Source organism: Salvia splendens, chromosome 19 (assembly GCF_004379255.2).
Source record: "Salvia splendens isolate huo1 chromosome 19, SspV2, whole genome shotgun sequence".
NCBI classification, from domain to species: Eukaryota; Viridiplantae; Streptophyta; class Magnoliopsida; order Lamiales; family Lamiaceae; genus Salvia; species Salvia splendens.
The window spans coordinates 8,607,667-8,621,316 of record NC_056050.1 but is presented as its reverse complement, the minus strand read 5'-3'; the positions used below and the strand labels follow the sequence as shown (position 1 = coordinate 8,621,316).

Here is a 13,650-nt window from a genome sequence, read left to right as displayed (position 1 = left end):
TTGTTAGAAAAGTTTTACTTTATCGTACACTTTGCAGGAGACTGACAGCCCTCCATTTTATTCTGTTTGCCCATTTCGGGAAAGTTTTAGTATGAGTTGATCAAGTAGATTTAGTTAAGTTTAGCAAGTTGATCAGTTTAGTAGTTTAGTCTCTTAAGTCAAGTAGTTAACTTAACCCACCCCCTGGAAAGAGTGGCCGCAGCCATTCCCAATCGTGTTCGCAAACAAATGTAAAACACATCATCTCTGTAAGATCGATCCTTACTTCCCTATACTAGTTAACAGTATTGTGGGTTAAGGTTTTAAAAACACGCTTTTGAGTCTCTCACTTCACCTCACTCAAGTCGAGTTGATCAGTCCGAGTCTCCACTGGATCCACTCGCTGACATTTGCGAGTTGAAAGCACACCTAGGCCAAATGGATCAGTCTGACGATTCAACTTGAGCAGTTCACAACGATAAAAAAGAGGAGAAAGCAGATGCAAAGAAGAAGGGACTTTTCATTACTCCATTAATATAAGAATCTTAAGCTATATTTTTCCTTATTTTTTTATGGACGAAGACAGGTTAGTTTGAAAACATCGTAACAATATTTAATTAAATTACCCAAAAAAGAAAAAAAGCTAATTGATTAATCCAAGCAAGCAGCAACAGTGTAGAGAGCATTTAATGAGCCGATTCACATTTTCGAATTTCCAAGTTTGCTCCTTTCACTCTGCAATACCCTTCCCTATATATACAGACACCGGCGTTGCACGACGTCGTTCAGCTTCAGGCATCGCATGCATTTGCTCCCTCCTCTACTCTAAAACCCTAACAATTCGCCGCCGGAGATATGGACGCCGTCGTCATTGACGCTGGCTCTAAGATGCTCAAATCCGGTTTTGCTGTTCCCGACCAGCCTCCTTCTATGGTAACTTCAATTTCGGCTCACCTTTTCTTCCTCTGATGTTCGCTGTCAAGGACGAACCTCCGCCCTTCGTTCTATTGCTTAAAGCACTCTTCATTTTGCTATGCTTCCACTGTAAAAAATTGACCAATTTTGCTGTATAAGAAGACATGAAACCCTTACAGTTACGAAACTGGGATGTTTTTTTCCGACGCTTGTCCCCTTCTTCTCTGCAATCAATTTTAAGCAGTAATTGTGTTTGGATACGTCTTTTTTCTTTTTCATTGCTGTGTGTTGTTGTAGAACTATTTTTATCTGAGCATCATCCAGTGGATGGATCCAGAGAAGTTTTTTTTGAGTTTGAGCTGTTTGATTTATTTATACCCTTTTTTACTTGACAAAAGAACGTTGATTGTCCTGTTTAGCCCTATCTCTGCTAAAGCGAATTGCTTGAGTTACAACATTGGAAGGAGGCTCGAGTATTACTCCTTCCGGCCTTCAGTTTAAGTTTAATTAGGAAATTTTTAGGCATCCTCATACTGCATTATTCAGGAATGAAAAATAGCTAGTAATTTCGTAGTTATGCAGTCGAATGGTATGACTGCAAAGAAGTGCGTTTTTTTGTAGTTATTGTAGTCTATAGGCTCATCTGACCTCTCAACATAATGCTGATCCTAAAAATATTGCAAAATATATGGTATATATCATCAGTGGTAGTACTACTATTTAGAGCGCAAATGAAAGTTAAATTCCATTTCTGTCACAGTTCAGTTCATCATAAATGATCAATAATACGATGTTTCTGGTTGCTCCGTGCCAGAGAGGGACATGGCAATTAAACTTGCAATTCCTTTTCTTATTCTCTGATCGAGTGCGGATAGAAGAATGAAATAATGACTTATGTGCAGATTGGCATAATTCCAAATAACTCAAGGGATGTGTGTTACAAGCTTTGAAGGGATAACGGTTCCTTTTAGGCTTTCCATTTATGTCAATTGTCACATATAGATTATTAGTGTCAGTTACCTAGGGTTCAACTCATGCTACTGAAGGCAAGAGCGCCCGCCCTTTCTTATTTGAGTGAAATGAAGATTCTCAACTCATTTCTTTTTGAGCATCTACATCAAGGACTCCTTCAATGATAATAGGTTGTCCACGTGACATTGATTAGAAAGGCATTTAAAGATAAGCATTACCATCTTTAGTTCGATCCTCTGTCAATTGGTATTGAATTCAGTTTGATTGGAAAATATGAAGATTTAAGAAACAGGTAGATCAGCCCCAATAGCAAATAATCTTTCCATAATGAGGAGGAGCTATACTTGGAAGCAATTTATTTATGGCAGATTTAAGAAGCTGAGTTGTAATTCTAATTTGTGCTGTCACAGAGAACTCTATTATGCTAACCTAGATTCTACTTTTAATATTTAGCAGTAATTTTTAATGTTTTAAGGAGATGTCAAGGTGCTTTCCGAGGGTCATTATTGACTTTTATCACTCACACGTCAGCCTTAGTACCATGGAATAAATGAGCATCTTCACCACCTTTTCCCCTGTCGTATAAATGAACATCGGCTTAGTTTGGTTGCCCTACATTTCAATTTTTCTCCTCCAAATTCTCTATCTCAATTCATCATCCACCATTGGGCCGTCGCGGTTCCTCTGGAACTCAATTTGGAGCATGGAGCCAGCTGTGGTTGACGCTGGTTCTAAACTTTTCAAATATAATCATGCCCTTCCTGAATGTGACCCTGAGGTAATACTTTTACGATTTAGGGAAATAATGATTTTATTGGGAAGCCTTTAGAGTGATCCAGGTGAGATTGCGATTTGCGAGAAAAATTTGGTGAAACTCTTACCTTTGATCTCAGAATTCTGCAAAGGAATGTGTTGTAATTATGGGTCTGAATTTGGTACGGGCTAGGGGTTTTAAACTGGAGTTAATGCTTAAGGGTTTTAATGTTTGAGTTTCATTTCGGAATCGTGATGCATTAGAAAAAATTCAGACTAAACGAAATTGAAAACTGATACCAAGATCAGTGATGGATCCATTTCAGTTTTAATTGCTTGAGCTTCTTGACTATTCAGTGTTCAATTAAGGAAACAAACTAAGATTCCCAAATTGGATTTGAAGAAATTTTGTGGTCCTTCATCATTTGTTCAAGTTATCAATGTTTATTATGTTTCAGTTATTTAGTTTTTCCCTTCAGTTGAACTTGTGCTCCTTTTTGTGTTGCAAAAATGTGCTTCAGTTATTTAGTTTTTGTGAATGGCCCAGTCTATATTAATGTTGCACCTAGTACTTCTTAATCTTTTATACCTTTCTTAGTGATTTACTTATTGTATTGGATATATGTTGTTCATGATTTCCAGTGCTCCATACCCTTTTCTAGCACTTGTCTACACTTAACTATGATGATTTCTTTCATTTATGCCATTTTCTCTTACATACTTTATTTACAATGTCCCCTCCTCATTTTAGGTAATTCCAACACAAATGCAACGTGTACCAGCAGATGAATCCTTGACCGATTCTTCCTCCCTCGAAAGTGTGACTATTGATCCAGTCGTCCGAGGCTTTATCAGAGATTGGGATGCCATGGAAGATTTATTAAGCCATGTGTTATATACTGGTCTTGGCTGGGAGATTGGTAATGAAGGCCAAATTTTGTTTACAGATCCACTGGCAACTCCAAAGGTTGGTTTAGTCAAAGTCTTCCCTTTGTCAAAATTATATCTTTCATTTGTTCCTGGCCTTCTCAGATATGTGTTGTTCTATAAACTGCTGGTAATTGACGTGTTATTGACCTTTAAATAAATTAAATTTCAAAACTGTAGGATGCTAATGTAGCATTCAAATCATGTGACATGGGAATATATATTGTTTAAACACTTCTCTGATCTGTCAACGTCATATATTGTGAAACAGGCAGTTAGAGAGCAAGTGGTACAATTGATGTTTGAAAAGTTCAACATCTCAGGCTTTTTTGCATCTGAGCAAGCAGTGCTATCACTTTATGCTTTAGGCCGCATTTCAGGATGCACAGTTGATATTGGACATGGAAAAATGGGTATGTGTTGCTGAACCTGTTGTTTCTGATTTTCCTTTCTTGAACTGCTGCTGTGAAGATGACATGTAGACGTTTATTGGCCTGAACTACTGTATGAGCTTGATCTTAACCCATTATATAGTAGTAGTTTATTTATTTGAACTCAAACATATATCTAAATTTAGTAAGTGGAGAGTCATCTGGATGTCTTGTTCTTTCTTTCTACGGTTAAACAATGTTCTGTTAGATACAAAAGAGTTAATTGCAAAGTCTTGTGGAACTATTAACCATTAATATGCTGCCATTCCTCATAAAACATTGGGGAAAAAAACAGAAGATAAGGAATTTTACCTTATTTGCGAAACTTTGTCTCTCGGCTCTAGATGTGTTCTCTTAACCTTTTACTTTTACTCATATGGACCAATTTTTAACTCAATAATGATAGTGGAGTGGTCTCCTCTGTTTTTACTCATATGACCTTATCAGCCATTTTTGTTTTGGCAACCCGTATGTTTTGACTTGTAGGTGGCTTCGATTAGCTCAAGTTTGAGGTGTTCTGTTAATTCTTCATTGTTTGTCCTCAACTCTATCTGTATCAAGTGTTCCTTTTGACTGCCTAAGGACTTGACCTAGGATAGCAGTATAGTTTCTCTGGTATATGTTCTGTTAACAAATGGTTTATTTTCTCAAATTTTCAGATATTGCATCAGTAATAGAAGGTGCTGTTCAGCATATATCATCTAGAAGATTTGAAATAGGTGGTTTGGATTTGACCAACTTATTTGCTCAAGAACTCTGTATGTCCAATCCACATGTGAACTTAAGCATCTCTGACGTGGAAAAGTTGAAGGAGCAATATTCCTGCTGTGCTGAGGACGAGGCTGCTTACAGAAGGTTCCAGCAGGGATGCCCTGAGGAGCAACACACTCTGCCTGATGGACAGGTTATATGTATTTCTATCTGGTGGTGAAATGAGAGAGAATCCTTTTGCATATCACACAATTCTTTAGAATCTGATCGTTTACAGACTTTGGTTTGATGTTCTAATGCTATCTAATTCAGGTGATAAAAATTGGAAAAGAAAGGTATACTGTTGGTGAGGCCTTATTCCAACCATCAATTTTAGGTTTAGAGGCTCATGGAATAGCTGAGCAGCTTGTTCGTTGCATCTCAACTGTGTCAACTGAGAATCACCGCCAGCTGCTGGAAAATACTGTACTGTGTGGTGGAACTGCCTGTATGACTGGTGAGACGTGATCATTGTATTATATAAGGCTAAAGGAAATGCCTTGATGTTTTATCCCTTCGGTTGTAGGTTTCGAGGATAGGTTTCAGAAGGAAGCTGCTGTCTCCTCCTCTGCTATCCGGCCATGTCTGGTGAAGGTATAATCCTCTCCTAACTATAGCAGTTGAACGTTTTTTAACGCACAGCACATTTGATTGTGTCTTATTACACAGGCGCCAGAATACATGCCGGATAATGTGACACGTCACTCAGCATGGGTGGGAGGAGCCATACTAGCCAAAGTGGTGTTCCCTCAGAACCAGCATCTGACCAAGGCTGATTATGACGAGCATGGACCATCCGTCATCCATCGCAAATGTTTTTAAGCAACAAGATCAACTCTGGTCGAGGTAGTTGCTAGGCCTGTGTGTGCATCAGTAATTGAGCTATTATGGACTTAAGCAAAAACTACACGTCGTTTCGTATTTTATGTGCGTATTCTAGACGCTGAAGGCTTGAGTTGTAGCTTAAGTAAAATTACATTTTTTTTCATATTTCATGTGATACTCTGGATGCCTAAGGCTTGAGTTGTAGCTTAATAAGTAGTAAAAACTAAATGTGGTTTTCAAATATGAAAACTATTTACATCAGTCGACTTTTAATTTCACTGTATCTTGAGTCTGAGATTTCAAACCAGTGAACTATGGATGATGCTATAGGGAAATAATATCATTCTCAAAATTGGTTGTATGTTGTAACCTTTTTTAGGAAGACCCTTCCTCCTTACACCATCAATGAGCTTCCTCGAAGTGTTCTGTAGAACACTAGCCCCATCTCCGAATTCTTCGATTTCCTCTTCCGTTTTGGAGATGAAAGACACATAGCCCTATTGGGCGGGTTCCGGGTAGAGCAGCAAAGGGAGAGAGTGGGTTTTTGGCTTTGGTAGCTGGGCTTTACAAATGTTCATTTCGTCCCAAAATAGATGTTATATTTTTCTTTTTATTTTGTCATATAAAAAATATCATATTTTCTTTTTCGAAAAAAGTTCTCTCTCATAGTAATATAAATATATTATTTTCTTTATTTACTTAACACACAAAATAACATCACCTTCACGTCATTACGTGTAACTTCTGTTATAGGCCAAAGGGAGTAATAAAGAGATGGCCTCAATTAAATTTTATTTATTTGCAAAGGTGGGAAATGAAGATGTTGTAAACGTTGTTCACACGACAAGAACTAATTGCCATATGGTAGGAAACATCGACTAAAAAAGGAGCAAACAACAGATTAGTTGCAACTTAACATATTCATTAAAATTGTCTTCGTGGAAGTCTACGTCAATTTAACTTTTTGTGGACCTAAACCATAATGCAAGTTGTCCCAATTCAACATTTTAAATGCAGTCTCCCTGCTTGACTTGCTGTAGTAGCTATTAAGAATTTAAATGGAAGTATTAGGAAAGAGGTGATTATTAAGAATGGCCGGCGGGGGAGACGGAGAGAGTTTGAAGTATACACCGACGTGGGTGCTTGCGCTGGTTTGTACGGTCATCGTCGCCATCTCTTTGACTGCAGAAAGACTCCTTCACTACACTGGCAAGGTTATGATATTTCTCTTGTTTTCGATCATTTCATTTGTAGGATGATGATGATCATCATCATGTGATTCGTGTGTACAGTTCTTGGTGAAGAAAAAGCAATGGCCCCTATTCGAGGCGTTGCTCAAGATTAAGGAAGGTAAGCGAGCGAGTGAGAGAGAGAGGGTTGTATATACTACCTGCGTCCAGTCTTAGTTGTAGACAACACGAGTTTTAATGCAAAATTGGTAAAGTAAGAAATGATTAACAAAAATGTTTAAAGAGAAAAAACTTACTACTGTTAAATACGTATAAGACTATTATTCGTGGACGGAGTTAGTATTGATGGACGGAGTTAGTATTGATGGGGGCAGCGGGTTGATGCAGAGTTGATGTTGCTTGGATTCATATCATTGCTGCTCACTGTTTTCCAAGATAGAATCAGCACAATATGCATAGCACAACATTTAACATATGACTGGCTACCTTGCAAAAAGGAAAGAGATGATCAAGAAGGCGATGGCGGTGGTGGGCACCGCCGCCTTCTTGCAGCGCCATCTGATGCTCAAGGCCATTGTCAATTAGAGGTTCTAAAAAAAAGGGGTTCAAATACACATATTTATAATAATAATTGGGATGGATTAGTTGATATATTTATGTATGCATGCATGCAGGGGAAGGCTCCATTGTTGTCTCTACAGGCATTGCATGATCTACATATATTCATATTTGTGCTAGCTGTGGTGCATGTTGTATTCTCTGCTCTAACAATTCTCTTTGGAAGCTTACAGGTTGGTAAAAAAAATAAACACCTTGATGAATGTGGCTTCTTCATTAATTGTATTGTACTGCAGATTCGGCAATGGAAACATTGGGAAGATGCTATCCAGAAAAAGGAAGGCTATCAAGAACAAGGTAGTGTTAACATCTCCCGAACCCATCGATCCAACTCGACCAATCCTAAAACCAATTGGTGTCAGGGGGAGTGGCTTATGAGACTTATTTAGTTAGGGTGATATTGGACTTTTTTCTAAATGGGTTGGACCAGTTGTACTATATCGAACTGATTCAAATTTAAAGTCTAGACAGTTGAATTCAGCTCACAATCGGCGACCTGCTCTGATACTATGATAGAAATACATGGGGTTTCATCATAAAACCAAAAATTGGTAATCGGAGTGATCAATGAGACTTATATAAGTAGTTCCAGTTCTCTCTTTACACCGATATACTCCTATAAATTGTTATATTTATTATGTTTCATTTGCCGACACGACTATGTTGGTGTACATACGCACGACTAAGTTTGGTATGCATACACGCAGGGCAGCAACAGCAAGAAAAAGTAACGCACATCCACCAGCATGATTTCATTAGAGGGAGGTTTCTTGGCATAGGGAAAGACTTGGCTCTTTTGAGTTGGCTGGTAAATGGTAACTCTCATTTTCTTCCAAATACTACACTACTCTTTTTTGTAACTCTTCTTCTTTTTCAGCACTCCTTTTGCAAGCAATTTTATGGATCTGTGAATGAACTAGATTACACCACACTCCGCCGCGGCTTCATCAATGTAATCTTCTCACCTTTACCACTACAATATTTTTCCTTGCACAAACTAACTTGACAAATCTGTTTTCCAGAATCATTACAGAGATAATCCCAAGTTCAACTTCTACAAGTACATGCTTCGTGCTCTCGAAACTGATTTCAAGAAAGTCGTCGGTATAAGGTCAGTATTTTCTCATCGTATCACACAACCACCACCCTGTTTACTGATTTTCTGTCACATGCAGTTGGTATTTATGGATTCTTGTGGTGCTTTTCTTGCTGCTCAATGTTCATGGTAACCTCTCAGTTCTACTTCCTCCAAGATCAAATCTTTCCACCAATGCTGGTTTATATACATAACATTTATCATGCAGGATGGCATGCATATTTCTGGATTGCATTCTTGCCCTTTATTGTGAGCCCTCTCTCTCTCTCACACACACACACGCACACACACACAAACCTAATTAACCTCCTTTTGTTGATTTGGTAGCTTCTTCTTGCTGTGGGAGCAAAACTTGAGCACATTATCACTCAACTAGCAAGAGAAGTAGCTCAAAGGCATGTAGCAATACCTGGGGAGCTTGTGGTGAAGCCTTCTGATCATCATTTCTGGTTCAACAAACCGCGTCTCGTCCTCATCCTCATCCACATTATTCTCTTCCAGAACTCCTTCGAGATCGCAGTTTTCTTCTGGGTGTTGGTGAGATATGATTGTTTCCCTATCCTTTTAACTCTCCAAATTCAAACACCATATTGCCGGTGCAGGTTTTGTATGGCTTCGATTCTTGCATCATGGGAGAATTCGGCTACATAATCCCCCGGCTCATAATAGGGTACATACACCACACCCCTACACATCAGTTTCCCGTATGTTAAATGAAAATATAACATGAAGATGTGTTCGTGTATAGGGTTCTGGTGCAGCTTCTTTGCAGTTATAGTACCCTTCCACTGTATGCCATTGTTGCTCAGGTATGTCTTGCTTTCCTCTATAATTTGGAGAAACAGACACTCGTGTTCAGTTTTGTAACAGTTTTCTTGATTTCTGGAGTGAAGATGGGAAGCTCATTCAACAAGGCTATATTTGAAGATCACATACAAGCCAAGATCACAGGCTGGGCAAACAAGGCAAAGATAAACAGGAAAAATGTAGACGGCGGCAATAAAAAAACTCCCTCTCCGCAGCCACCTGCCACGGAGTCGACCATAGATCAAGGCAGAGAAATTGAAATCCAAACTATAAGTGCTCCATCAAATGCTCAGAACTGAGCATTCCTTTACAAGGAAGGATTTTAAAATATGGAGCTCTAAAAGAATGTAATTCAAGATTTCTGAGTAGTCAATAATTCATATATAGCCAAAAGAGAAGTACATGTAGCACTACAAATCTAATGATCAACTACGAGTTTTCAGGTGGTGAAGAAAATTTTGTTTACAACATCCACAGGCAATGCATAAGCTGGATCTATAGCTTTGAGTTCGGGATATTCAAGAAGCGAAAGACCTGAATTCACCAAAAAAAATGGCTATTGCATTGTAGCAAGTAAATCATACAAAAAGGAGGGCAGCAGTAATAGTAGTAGTAGCTCAAAATCTTACCAGCAACACCAAAATAGGTGTGGAAGACATCAACAGCATCATCAGGTCTGTCTGAGATTCCACCGTTCTCTTTATCCTGCGCCATTCAAGGATACAGCGTCAAAGATTACTCTATAAATGTAGGCTTCTGTCAATTCCGAGTGCAAAACAATAACCTGGCAATCCAAGATGAAATCAGCGAGCTTCTTCTTGTCAATCCAGTGAACTCTATCAATCATAATCAAACTACTAAGAACCCACCACGAGTAGCATACCTGGAGTTGGGAATATACACTAGATCATATGAGAACAATATTCTTGTTGTCAGATTTCATATGAGGAAAGAATCACTCACATCAGGAAGCTTCTCAGGGCGCCCGTTTAAACCTCCGGATTTTACTTGTCGTTCACATAACCACCATCCAAGGAGATCCTTGTCAACATGATCTACAGAACCAGTGATAGCAAGAGCTCCCACACAACAGAAAACTGCAATAACAACTCAGCAACATGCGTCGACATCTGTTAGTTGACACTTGGGCCAAACTTTATTTTCCAGAAATCAGTCACAGAAATTAATGATTTTGTGTATGACTTCTCCCGCAGCGGAATAAAAGGGATCAAGACTCTTACTAAAATGCATTCAGTTCAGTTAAGTTATCAGGTTTATAAATCTGCAGGTATAAATGGTCTCGTCATATTCAGTTATATAATGAGTCAATCACTTAACAAGCTAACCAAAGATGCAGTACTGAACCACAACATATGATACCTTTTGTACTCATTTACTTTCGACAAATTTTGCAAGTATGCGAAACAACTAAAGACATGATACATACTTTGTCCTGCATGAGATTCTGCTCCGGGTGTGCATCCAAATCCACCATCTAAATTCTTGCAACTTACAATGTACGCTACAGCTTTTTCTACATTTATTTTATCCAGACGCTGTAGTAATGCGAGAGAGCATATTGCAATATAAGAAAACCTGAAAATAGCAAAGGCTTGTTATTTTTCCTACCTGAAAAGTGTTGGATTAATAAGAAAGCATACCTGGTATCCACTTCACCCCAAATGTCACCGGAAAATGACCCATCTTCATTTTGTAAGCTGGCAATATCTAGCTAGTAGGTTAAGTGCTTACGTAGTATTCAATTCTGATTCTGTGTTCGACTATACTATGGAATAGATAAATTTCAGCAAGAAGAGAAAAAAATGAAGTGGAAAAAATCATCCATCAGTGCAAATACATAATAGCAACCACCATCTGGCACTATTAATTTTAAAGCTTTACTCACAGACCCGAACTTCAAAAACTATACTAAAGAAGAAAATATATACTTCCTCCGTCCCCTAAAAAATGAACTTTAGAAGGGCCACAGGCTTTTAATGCACAATCGGTAAAGTAAGAGAGAAAAAGAGAAAAGACAGTAGAAGTAGTGTTAGTGGATAGTAGGGTCCATATTATTAGTAGTGTTTAGTTGGATTTGTATATGTAGCACAATACCTAAAAGGAAATAGTAGTTCTTATTTTTAAGGGACGGAAGGAGGAGTATATAATTATATCTATTATTGAAAGATACAATTGGCAACCTTCTCAATATCAAGAACATCTATCTTGTCAAATAGTGCTAAAACCTGAATAGCACTTAATGTGTAGTGCAGGTGAGGATCATGCCCTATATTACCACCAAAACCACCTGCATAAACCAAGGGGCAGTAAGATGATGCGAGTTTATCAGAACCAATCTATTTAACATCTTCAATCAGTAAAAATAGTGTAAAGAACTAGCTGGAACCAGGACAATGTGAAGCAATAAACAATAATTTGACTAATATCAATCTAAGGCAAACAATGCACGCAAAAACTAAAGCCTGGATACACACCAGATTGATCCTGACATTGCATGATCCACGAAACAACCTCATCCTGATTCACTGCATCAAGCTTTCCTAAAACATCCAGAGTAGTCAATCCCCAATAAGCGCCATTCAACCTCAGGTGCTCCATCACCACAGACGCAAAATCATCCTTTTTCTGCTACAAAAGGGTGCTCATTAATACTAAAAGAAATACCTCACCACTTCAAGAATCTAGAGGCCTTTATCTATAAGAAACCCCGTCTTAGTGTATGTCGTATCATTTCTTAATGCCATTCTTTTATAATGTGCATTTTTCAGCAAGTTTCATTCCATTACCCCAGGGGGGAAAACAAAACTTGGTACAATCTACAAACTAAAAACGAATACGAGGCCTACCTTTTCAATTGATACGATATATTTGACATGTTTTTCAACCATGAGCTCCCCCATTCTGTCATTTATTCAAACACAGAAAATCAAACATAAGATAAAATAAAAGGAGCTTTAAAATATAACATCAAGAACAAAATTTCAACCTCCAATATGTTAGCTGAAGTTACTCCATAAAAGAAAATCGACACATTAGCGTACAAACACATCTTCCAATATTACGGTGTTCACTTCAGTAGACCAAACTGAACAACAATCTTGTCAAAAAAATCTCATAAAAGGATGCATACCCTGTTTTGAAGGCAAGTAATGAGTATTCAATTTTCAATTAGATTTTTGCTAAATCCGAACCAAACCAAAATTCCAACTTAAACAATCACTGTACCGCACCAAATTACCTATATAAAGCAAAATGGTAAAACCAAAAATTTTCATATTAAAACCAAACAAAACATGAATAAAAACACGGATCCCACTTCTCCCCATTCCATTCAAAGTGACACAATTTCTAAAACAAACACTGCTCTCTATACTTTAATCTCTCGCCACTTAAAACATTATTCAATACTGCCTAAAATCTTGTGGCTTCTGCTACATCATAAAATGTCTTCTTTATATTTGACTTACCTCGTAAAATTGGAGTATTACAAAATGCAAGTCATTTCCAACTATTGACAAATCATCAAAAGAAAATTAATATAAAAAAGGGACCAAATTCTAATACAAAGAACAAGAGCACAAGGGAGGAGAAGAGAAATATCATGTGAACCCACTCCGATATAATACAAAATTTCGAAAAGAATCTAATAAAAACAGCAAAAGGCAGAACAGGCACTGGGCACTGGCTGGCTGTGTGGGAAAAAACTAAACGAAAAAAATATATAAAAAATAAACAGCAAGTAATAATGAAAAAAATAGAAATCTAATACGCATAAAAATTAACAATATATTACTACTACTTGAGTGTGGGAAAGGGAGCAGACACAGGCAGCAGCAGCGGCGGCGGGAAGAAGCAGACGGTGGCACGGCGGCGAACTTAATGAGGGATTGTTAAATTCAGAATTAGATTTTGGAGGAGGCAAAATCTCTTATCAAATTTTTTCAATCTAAATTATACGATTTGCTTTCCTGTAAAATAGTTATAAACTTTTAAAATTACACACATTTTAATATAGAACTAGTAACTAAGATAGAATTAGCAAAATAAGAGAAAATAAATAAATAAAATATAAGAAAAAATTAAAAAATAGTGTTAGTGACATATAGGATCCCAATCCTAAGAGCATTCACAACCGTGCTCTTGTCAGCGGCACGGTTGTGGGCCCGGGCGGTACTATTCATGTCTGCTCTCTGGCAAGAGCACAACACCCACAACTGTGCTCTTACGCAAGGACGAGCACAATTAATTTAAAATTCAATTAAACAATAACATTTCCATAATATTAAAATTCATTTAAAAACCACAATAAATATTACAAATGACAAATAAAATTAAACATTACATAATTAAAATAGTCGGCAAAGTA

At 37.7% G+C, this 13,650-nt stretch overlaps 3 protein-coding genes across 14 annotated transcripts; 2 read left to right on the top strand and 1 right to left on the bottom strand.

Annotated features, from left to right (window-relative positions):
• Positions 1-662: 662 nt before the first annotated feature.
• LOC121780266 (actin-related protein 7-like) lies at positions 663-5,813 on the top strand. The gene is made up of 7 exons (XM_042177808.1): positions 663-912; positions 3,371-3,586; positions 3,818-3,959; positions 4,637-4,881; positions 5,001-5,184; positions 5,254-5,321; positions 5,397-5,813. Exons 1-7 carry the CDS (start codon positions 835-837, stop codon positions 5,547-5,549), a joined length of 1,086 nt encoding a protein of 361 aa, XP_042033742.1. The 5' UTR covers positions 663-834; the 3' UTR covers positions 5,550-5,813.
• A 779-nt stretch (positions 5,814-6,592) lies between these two features.
• On the top strand, positions 6,593-9,733 carry LOC121779534 (MLO-like protein 1). Of its 2 annotated transcripts, XM_042176867.1 has the most exons (14): positions 6,593-6,766; positions 6,845-6,902; positions 7,130-7,329; positions 7,417-7,533; positions 7,597-7,657; positions 8,068-8,168; positions 8,238-8,312; positions 8,383-8,471; positions 8,536-8,585; positions 8,665-8,705; positions 8,784-8,993; positions 9,059-9,126; positions 9,205-9,265; positions 9,350-9,733. In XM_042176867.1, exons 1-14 carry the CDS (start codon positions 6,644-6,646, stop codon positions 9,560-9,562), a joined length of 1,467 nt encoding a protein of 488 aa, XP_042032801.1. In that variant the 5' UTR covers positions 6,593-6,643; the 3' UTR covers positions 9,563-9,733. The 2 variants fall into 2 exon arrangements, with proteins under 2 accessions (XP_042032801.1, XP_042032802.1); XM_042176868.1 differs by lacking the exons at positions 6,845-6,902; positions 7,130-7,329.
• Positions 9,584-13,256, bottom strand: LOC121779535 (geranylgeranyl transferase type-2 subunit beta 1-like). 11 transcript variants are annotated; one of them, XM_042176873.1, is made up of 11 exons: positions 12,752-13,255; positions 12,271-12,284; positions 12,131-12,185; positions 11,759-11,909; positions 11,455-11,571; positions 10,925-10,991; positions 10,711-10,859; positions 10,227-10,360; positions 10,048-10,146; positions 9,893-9,968; positions 9,584-9,797 (listed from the first exon to the last, which is right to left on the bottom strand). In XM_042176873.1, the coding sequence occupies exons 3-11, from the start codon at positions 12,182-12,184 to the stop codon at positions 9,703-9,705; spliced, it is 942 nt and encodes a 313-aa protein (XP_042032807.1). In that variant the 5' UTR covers position 12,185; positions 12,271-12,284; positions 12,752-13,255; the 3' UTR covers positions 9,584-9,702. The 11 variants fall into 11 exon arrangements, with proteins under 11 accessions (XP_042032807.1, XP_042032811.1, XP_042032803.1 ...); XM_042176877.1 differs by having other exon boundaries at positions 12,271-12,286; positions 13,085-13,255; XM_042176869.1 differs by having other exon boundaries at positions 12,271-12,415; positions 12,752-13,254.
• Between the last annotated feature and the right edge of the window lie 394 nt (positions 13,257-13,650).

Coding starts and splice junctions, on each gene's coding strand:
- LOC121780266 (XM_042177808.1), top strand. CDS start 835: ATGGACGCCGTCGTCATTGACGCTGGCTCTAAGATGCTCAAATCCGGT. Junction 913..3,370: donor CCGACCAGCCTCCTTCTATG/GTAACTTCAATT, acceptor TCCTCATTTTAG/GTAATTCCAACACAAATGCA. Junction 4,882..5,000: donor ACACTCTGCCTGATGGACAG/GTTATATGTATT, acceptor TATCTAATTCAG/GTGATAAAAATTGGAAAAGA.
- LOC121779534 (XM_042176867.1), top strand. CDS start 6,644: ATGGCCGGCGGGGGAGACGGAGAGAGTTTGAAGTATACACCGACGTGG. Junction 7,534..7,596: donor TTCTCTTTGGAAGCTTACAG/GTTGGTAAAAAA, acceptor ATTGTACTGCAG/ATTCGGCAATGGAAACATTG. Junction 8,472..8,535: donor AAGAAAGTCGTCGGTATAAG/GTCAGTATTTTC, acceptor TGTCACATGCAG/TTGGTATTTATGGATTCTTG.
- LOC121779535 (XM_042176873.1), bottom strand. CDS start 12,184: ATGGGGGAGCTCATGGTTGAAAAACATGTCAAATATATCGTATCAATT. Junction 10,992..11,454: donor TATTGAGAAGGTTGCCAATT/GTATCTTTCAAT, acceptor CCTACTAGCTAG/ATATTGCCAGCTTACAAAAT. Junction 9,969..10,047: donor ATTTCATCTTGGATTGCCAG/GTTATTGTTTTG, acceptor TGAATGGCGCAG/GATAAAGAGAACGGTGGAAT.